The 8,437-nt window shown below is 36.7% G+C and overlaps 1 protein-coding gene across 1 annotated transcript in view; it reads left to right on the top strand.

The window, feature by feature from the left end:
- The window catches only part of LOC107704030 (BCL2/adenovirus E1B 19 kDa protein-interacting protein 3), an 8,503-nt gene extending 346 nt beyond the window's left edge, over nucleotides 1-8,157 (top strand). The window contains exons 2-6 of the mRNA XM_016506865.1: nucleotides 1,220-1,364; nucleotides 2,442-2,529; nucleotides 2,627-2,703; nucleotides 6,118-6,264; nucleotides 7,570-8,157. Of these exons, the coding sequence (XP_016362351.1) occupies nucleotides 1,220-1,364; nucleotides 2,442-2,529; nucleotides 2,627-2,703; nucleotides 6,118-6,264; nucleotides 7,570-7,618 (506 nt within the window). The 3' untranslated portion in view covers nucleotides 7,619-8,157. The remainder of the gene's footprint in view (nucleotides 1-1,219; nucleotides 1,365-2,441; nucleotides 2,530-2,626; nucleotides 2,704-6,117; nucleotides 6,265-7,569) is intronic.
- Nucleotides 8,158-8,437: the final 280 nt, after the last annotated feature.

Genomic DNA, 8,437 nt, shown 5'->3' with positions numbered 1-8,437 from the left:
TATATATATTAAAATTGTGTTACGTTTTAATTCGATTATAATTTTAATTCTGTATAGCCACAGTATATAACTGTACAGCCTATAAAATTAATTTACAGTTAAATTATTTTTTATAAAGTAAAATAACACGAATGCACATTAAATATTTAAAATATATTTTTAAATGTAATAACCAAATAAGTTGGGCTACTTATTGTAAAAATAATTACAATGAAAGACTATTGATCTTGAATAGTATTTTTTGTACTTAGAATGTTCTATCTGTCTGTTTTTATTTTGCTGTGCCACTGTTTTTGTCTGTATTATGTAAATAGATTCCATGACTGGCCTGTTTTGCCTCTCTCTAAGCCAGTTACTGTGAAGAGGGCTAACAGCTCTTATAATTTGATCAGTAGCTTAAACTGTCCGAAGGGGAAAACGTGAGAACAACAGTGTTTGCAGAACACGAATTCTTCATAAAAACAAATCCCAGTCACTATCATTCATAAAGCACACAAAAGCATGCGCATTCTCTCATCCACACTCACAGCTTGATATTATGCTCTGTATACGTAACACGCGGCCCTCGTCTGTGGTTATGTCACAGTTCCACATGCTGGAGAATCTGGGGCAATGGCACAGTCCCTCCTCCCTCCACTGCAAAACCCCTGTCTCTGAACAGCAAACCCAAAATGACCAGGAAGGGCAGAAAGAGAGGATGCTCAAGGCATGGGGAAATATGATAAAGGTCAGAATTAGAAAGAAGACAGGGAGGGAGGGAGTGAGAGAGAGAGAGAGAGAGAGAGAGATGTGACTGGCTAATCTCTGACAGAAATAAAATGCTTATGTAAACAAGCTCTTGTTTGGGCAACAGTACTGTATCCTCATGTCCATGTGTCCATGTCAACAATCAGTGTGAGATAGATAGATAGATAGATAGATAGATAGATGGACAGAACGATAGACAGGTAAACAGAATGATGCATGCAAGCCTTGTTATTTTACAACCTCTCTCAGCCACTACCTGTCAGAGACACTTTTTAATCCAATCGTTTCCCATTGGGTAAAATCAAGTCCTGTTCTGCATTGAATGTCCAGTTTTACCTGGAAATATGTCACAATATGGAAACAAGATGTGTTGACTTTAACATATAAATTCACATAAATTCAGTTTGTCACAGAGTGATCAAACTGAACCCATTTTATTAATCCAAGTCTGTGTTATTCACATGTCCGTCAGGCTCTTGGGTGGAGCTGGAGGGTCTGGTGGCTTCTGCAGGTCAAACAGAAGCACAGGACACCACAGCCTCCTTCCTGCAGGGGGAGCTGGAGAGGGTTCTGCTGGAAGCTCAGCTGGAGTGTGAGAGGAGTAGTCAAACAGAAAGGTGTGGAGCTGCTGAAGGCCTCTGTGAGCTTTTTCATTTGAACCAGTACTCCTGGAAGTAAACAAATCTGCTCGTAGGAAAGAAAAATCACAAATAAGAATCTTTCTTTTCTGTCTTTCTCCAAGACATCAAACTGTGTGTTTGACACTCATACCCAATATTAAATATCGAAACATTTCTCTAAATATTAGTAAAAATTTCACATACACGTACCTCTGAAATGTACTGCCACAACAATTTTGTCTGGAAAAACGTGTATATTGCTAAATATCTCTTTCATTGCAAACTTGTTTGGAGCACATGTGGGTATTTTGGTCAATGTTTTTTTTTTTCCCGATCAGTTTCTAGCATGTTTAATGACTGATGAGTGATTACATACCACAAATTATCAACCTAAAAGCACGTTCAGTGAAGTAAAAGATAATGCATCATTGCTTTCCATGCTTGGTTTCTGATGGTTAATAAGCCTGCAGTGTAAAACTGTTTTATCAGGAAAATGTCACATCGATTTAAGCATATTTTTGCTTATTACCTCAATTTTGCTCTGCAGGTGAACAGCTTAACCAGCACTTTGGTGGCTTGTTCATTGTCTGGCTGTTTTGTGTGCATGCCTGTTTATGTCAAAACTGGGGAAAACCTGATAATGTAATACTTTTTTTTTTTTAATGAGCTGATTTTTGATAGTTTCGCTTATGCTGCTGACCTGCTTCTCAAATGTTTCATCAGTGTCTCCTGCAGAGTTTCCAGTGAGATCTCAACAGCGTCTTAAATGGCATGTACTCTGCAGTTAAAAGACATTTCAATATGAACTTAAACAAAAGATCTGAGCTGCTTACATTCATTTTATAGCTCTTTCTCTGTTACTGGATCTCGGCAATTTACTCATTTATATCACCTGAGACATTTTAGGAGAAACATCTGAGACAAAGCTGAGACTGTATATGAGAACTCCAGTTTCATGAACATTAAATCATCTGAGTGTGTATGTGTGTGTAGGGGAGAAATTACAATGCATCCAGTCTTCGGTAATTATTTTGCGAGCAACTCTTATAACACAGGTTTCCTCTCTGAATTCAGTCCTCCGCAGGTCGTGACCCCGAGAACATCTGGATCTCCCAAACCAGCCAGTGAGGGCAGCAGCAGCACAGATTGTGTGACTATACAGGTAACAGACACCTGAGGCACTGCTCAGTGTATGTTTGTTCCCACAATACTGCCAAATAACACACACTCACACAGTCTCTGCACTGTTTGTCTTTCAGTCGGATGAGAATGACAGGCGAGTGAGTGCTGAATGGGTGTGGGATTGGTCCAGTCGGCCAGAAAACCTCCCGCCCAAGTAAGATTTACCTTTCGTTCATACTTTGATTCAGGTGTAGCCTGTGTTCTTAAATCATGTGTCTCTTCAGTTCACCTTCAAATGTAATAAAGGCAGTTGATAGAGAAATTGTAGATAATTAGTATATGTATCAAGTTTTTACTCAGGTGTCTGTGATATATAATGGAACTGCAGAGGTTTTGTAAAAGTATATGCCATATAAACTAAAAATGTGCCATAGACATAAAAAACACTTACTGACCCCAAGCTTTTGAACAGTAGTACATTTTTCTTCTGCTTCACAGTACGGAGAATTCTGATATACAGGTATGAGCTTAATTTCCTTTAAAATATTGTCACAATATGAAAAATATTAATGGTCCTAAATTTAAATTACAATTTTTTTTGTTCTTTTGATTTTGGCATGCAATATTGGTTTTGTCACACATCTCATGTTCATAGATGGTTCATGTAATTAATTTGAGTTATGTAGTTTTATTAGACCAGAACACAGTTGGAATAGACAATAGTAAAGATGGAAAAAATGTTGAGTTATTTATTTATTTTTGCACATGATGGCAGTTTGCAGTCCTAGATACAATTATGCTTATTAAGGATGCAAATACATCATGAACACCATATGGCATTATGGGTAAAAATAAGTGAGGTGTTCTTGTGTGCTGAAGTGTCCTTTCAGAATGCTTCACAGATTGCCAGGTCTTGCAGTGGAGCGTTTTACCTCCTGCATACCTCTGCTTAAATCTCAGAGAGGATCATTTAGTCGCCACACAAAAATAGCTTGTGCGCCACACCACGAGTCAGCGAATCTGAGCCTCGCTTGTGCGGCGTTTAACGAGAGGATGAGTTCACTCTCTAGAGGAGAAAGTTCTTAATGCACGTATCATTCCAGCTAAAACCTTGTCACAAACTTTTTGAATTGCAACGTTTAATGATGTAGGATTGCAGATTGTAGCAATAGAGACTGCTCCGATATCATGATGCCATTACAAGCAAAAAGCTTTGAGAAAGCACAAAAAGCTTCACTTTGTCAATGCTAGTTTTCATGACGGTGCATATACACACTTTGCAAATATACATCTTGGTGGAAAAACATTTCAAAGGTTATTTGAAATCAATCTTTAGAAATAGAGCTGATGTACAGTCATTTAGTGTCCATCCATCCAGATGTTTGTATTGCTTTAAAAAAATATTTTACATTAAAGACCTTAGTCAGGGTCATATATAGTATATAGTCTATATTTACTATATAGTCATATATAGTCTTTCTGACTGTTTATATATATATAATATAAGTTTAATGCACTTATCAAAATAACAAAAACAGTCAGAATTGTTGTTTTAAAACTATTCAAAATGCATTGTAACTTACAGGAATGGAAAGGAATGGAAAAATTTGATCAAATACTCAATATCAAAGAACTTTTCAAAATAAGCAAAATCTGCACATTTCTGTCACTGTTTGGATGTAGTAAAACACCCACAGATGAAAGAGAAAACATCTGTGCTTACGTAATGTCAATAACCAATATTCTAACCTTGAAATTCTTGAAAACCTTGAATAACCATAATTCTAACCTTGAAATTGGGCATTAAATGTATTTAATGTACAGTATGCTGTTTTCAGAATCATTCATGCATGCAGAGGAAGACAGAAATCATGTCTTTGTGCAGTGTTTCTACTAATTAATGGATAATACTAGACTTCTTCACCTTACGAATGGTTGTCAAAAGCAAAAATGCTATCAAATGCATCATATTGTGTGAGAAAGTGTGGGCAAGTTATCGAGCAAAACAGCACCCCAAAATTAGTAAGAAACAAGTATTGGGGTTTATTCAGCTAATATGATGCAGGATGGTTTAAGCTGTTGTAACCATACTTCTAAATCACAAATCTAAAATATTTCAGTTTTTACAGACATTTCTAATATTCTGTTTTCACTTTGTCATTATGAGGTACGGAGTGTAGATTAATGAGAAAAAAATGAATTTAAACAACTGTAGGATGAGGCTGCAACATCACAAAATTGAAAAAAGTGAAGGGGGTCTGAATACTTTCTGAATGCACTGTATGCTTGCATTCCCGCATTTGCATGTGTATGAGGCAACAAGCTTTATATGATAGGATAGATGAGATTTAAATTGGGATTACAATGCTGAATTTGGCTTAATCTGTTTCAGAGAAATTTAGCTTAAAACACCTTCAGGTTCACCTGGTGCACGCTCGGTAAATTATCCAGCCTGACAGGATGTTTGTTTCAAAGGCATCCATCAAAGGCATCCAAAGTGCATTTTCAATTCGACTTCTCTGAAATTATGCTGATAATATTGTGTAATCAGAATTTTGTATTAAAAGCCATGCAAAATAGGCTGCATTGACTGCACTGTACACATAAACTTAGATTGAATATTTTATAGTCTCTAAGCTTTAAAGGGATAGTTCACCCAAAAATTAAAATGTGATGTTTATCTGCTTACCCCCAGGGCATCCAAGATGTAGGTGACTTTGTTTCTTCAGTAGAACACAAACGAAGATTTTTAACTCAAACCGTTGCAGTCTGTCAGTCATATAATGGAGGTGAATGGAAATCACGGCTTTGAGAGTCAAAAAAAACATACACAAACAAAACCAAATTAAACCCTGCGGCTCGTGACGATACATTGATGTGTAAAGACACGAAACGATCGGTCTGTGCAAGAAACTGAACAGTATTTATATAGTTTTTTTACCTCTGGTGCACTACAATGTCCGAACTGTCCTGAGCACGTTCTCAGCAGCCGGTGCGTGACGCGTCTTCTTCTTCTTCTTCTTCTTCTTGCTTTACGGCCAATCGCAGACTTATAAGTGCATTACCACCAACTATCTCTCAAATGGACCATTGACACTCCTAATTGAGATTGTAGATAGAGTGTCAATGGTCCATTTGAGAGATAGGTGGCGGTAATGCATTTATAAGTTTGCGATCCGCTGTGAAGCAGAAGAAGAAGACACGTCACGCGCCGGCTGTCGAGGGTGCGCTCAGGACAGTTCAGACATTGCAGTGCATCAGAGGTAAAAAATTATATAAATACTGTTCAGTTTCTTGCACAGACCGATCGTTTCGTGTCTTTACACATCAATGTATCGCCACGAGCCGCAGGGTTTAATTTGGTTTTGTATGTGTATGTTTTTTTGACTCTCAAAGCCGTGATTCCCATTCACTTCCATTATATGACTGACAGACTGCAACGGTTTGAGTTAAAAATCTTTGTTTGTGTTCTACTGAAGAAACAAAGTCATCTACATCTTGGATGCCCTGGGGGTAAGCAGATAAACATCAAATTTTAATTTTTGGGTGAACTATCCCTTTAATGCATATGTACATATCTAGATTATATTGCTGAATGACCCTGATTTATCTCTCTTTCTGTCTTTAGGGAGTTTGTGTTTCATCACCCGAAGCAGTCTGGCTCTCTGAGCGTGAGGAAGACTGAGGTGATGAAGAGGGGTTTGTTTTCTTCAGATGTGCTCCTCATCCTCCTGCCCTCTCTGCTCGCCTCACACGCTCTGACGCTGGGTCTGGGGTGAGACTTTTCTTATATTTCATCATATTTTCTTTTTAATATCACTGCAGATCTTTCGCTTTAAGACTCCACAGGAAGAACGTGAGGCCAAATTTTGTCAAATGTGTTTATCTATGTATAAATAGTCTATATATATCGCCTTTTGTGCATTTCAGTATTTTGCAGAATTCAAGGTAATCTGCATAAATAAAAGCATAGGGTTCTGTGGATGTATGGCCCAGACAGCCCCATTGAAGTCAATGGCTTTTCCACTGATTTTAATGCAAAAGATGATTGATGTTGACTTGGAAAGAGCCTTTAAACAGGCCTTTTCGATCCCATTATGAGTATAATTTATACTCTATGTTCAAAGTTTGGGGCTTATAAGATAATTTATTTATTTAAGTTTCGAAGTCTCTAATGCTCACCATGGCTGCATTTATTTGGTCAAAAATAGAGATATAAGTCGTCACCGATAGCCTCGTGGGCAGCGCGTCGACATGTAGCGCCATTGCGCTTCGGGCGTCCCGTGTTCGAGTCCCGGCTCGCGGACCTTTCCCGATCCCATCCCCCCTCTCTGTCCCACTTCGCTTCCTGTCTTACTACTATCCTATCAATAAAAGGCAAAAAACGCCAAAAATAAATCTTAAAAAAAAAAAAAAAAGAGATATAAAGTGAAAAATCTGTTTTCTATTTCAATATATTTTAAAATACAATTTATTCCTCTGATGCAAAGCTGGTTTTTCAGCATCATTAATCCAGTCTTCAGTGTCACATGATCCTTCAGAAATAATTCTAATATGCTGATTTGCTGCTCTAAAACATTTATTATTGTTATCAATGTTGTTATCAAAACAGTTGTTGTGCTGCTTCATATTTTTGTGGAAAGCATGATATATTTTTTTCCGGATTCTTTGATTAATAGAAAGTTCAAAAGAACAGTATTTATTTGAAATATAAATATTTTGTAACATTATAAGTGTCTTTTACTTTTTAAGTATTATTTCTTTCTTTCAAAAACAAAACGTACGTTAGTGTACACTTTTTAAATGTGGCTTCTGTCCCATCTTTGCCCGTTGCAGACCCCGAGTCCCATAGGCCTGTGCTTGCAATAAATCACAGACAATTGAGAAATGTTTATGCTGTTAAAAATCTCTAAAATGTTGTATTGAGTCATACAAATCGAATTTTTGACTTCCATTTTCATTACAGGCATTGATGTTACCTACAAAAGAGCATAAATAAGAACTCAGATGCTGTCTGACAGAAGACAGAAGATGACAGATTATCTTTCTTTCTTTCTTTCTTTCTTTCTTTCTTTCTCAGAATATACATAGGGAAACGGCTGGCATCCTCCTCCACCAGCACACTGTGACATGTGACATTTGGCAGCTCACCGATTGGCTGAGGCCGCTGCCATTAGCACTGCTGCCCAATCACGCTTCTCTTCTCCTCCTGTGATGGGCAACAGCCTCTTCTGCCTCTGTCTGTGTTTGTCCTGTTTCACCACAAGACTCTCTTTCTCTGTCTCCATGTATTTAAAGGGGTTATAGCTATCATGAGGAATCAAATTGTCCTTGATATTTTTAGATAAAAGAGCCTGATGTTCCATGAAAGTATACGTTTCAGAATGATATACATTTCAGAACTCAAAAATTTCTTACCAAAAGGAGTATTTATTGAAAATAAGCTATAACGTCTTATTCTGAACTCCTCTGAAGACGTAAATTTAAGATGTATGTATTTGAATTGCACATAAAGTTATCATTCATTTGCATTAGTTTTTAACTTAATGTGATGTGTATTTTTCAGTCAAACATGAATTGAAACCAGCAAGATTTCTATAATTGTACTAAACTGAATGTGTTAAATACACAATAACCAGTTTTATATATTTATCATCAATAAATCCGTTCTAACTAAATGAATATTGCTTGTTCCACCGCTAGCCATATTTTAACCATGTATATACTTTTTAAGTTAATCAATTTAATTGTTTTCACAGTGAACAACTTTATGCTGATTCTAAGCAATCTGAATACATTTTGAAAATATGATTGTTTAAATAAAATAGATGCAGAGAGTGAATAATAAAATAATAATGAAGTGCAGAAATCTTACCTGTTTCTTAGCCATTTCATTTATGTATGGCTGACAAATAATCGATATCACATTAAGTTTATTAGTTTTTTTT

Source organism: Sinocyclocheilus anshuiensis, unplaced genomic scaffold (assembly GCF_001515605.1).
Source record: "Sinocyclocheilus anshuiensis isolate Anshui unplaced genomic scaffold, SAMN03320099.WGS_v1.1 scaffold117, whole genome shotgun sequence".
In the NCBI taxonomy this organism is placed as follows: domain Eukaryota; kingdom Metazoa; phylum Chordata; class Actinopteri; order Cypriniformes; family Cyprinidae; genus Sinocyclocheilus; species Sinocyclocheilus anshuiensis.
This window is presented reverse-complemented; position numbering and strand designations above follow the sequence as displayed.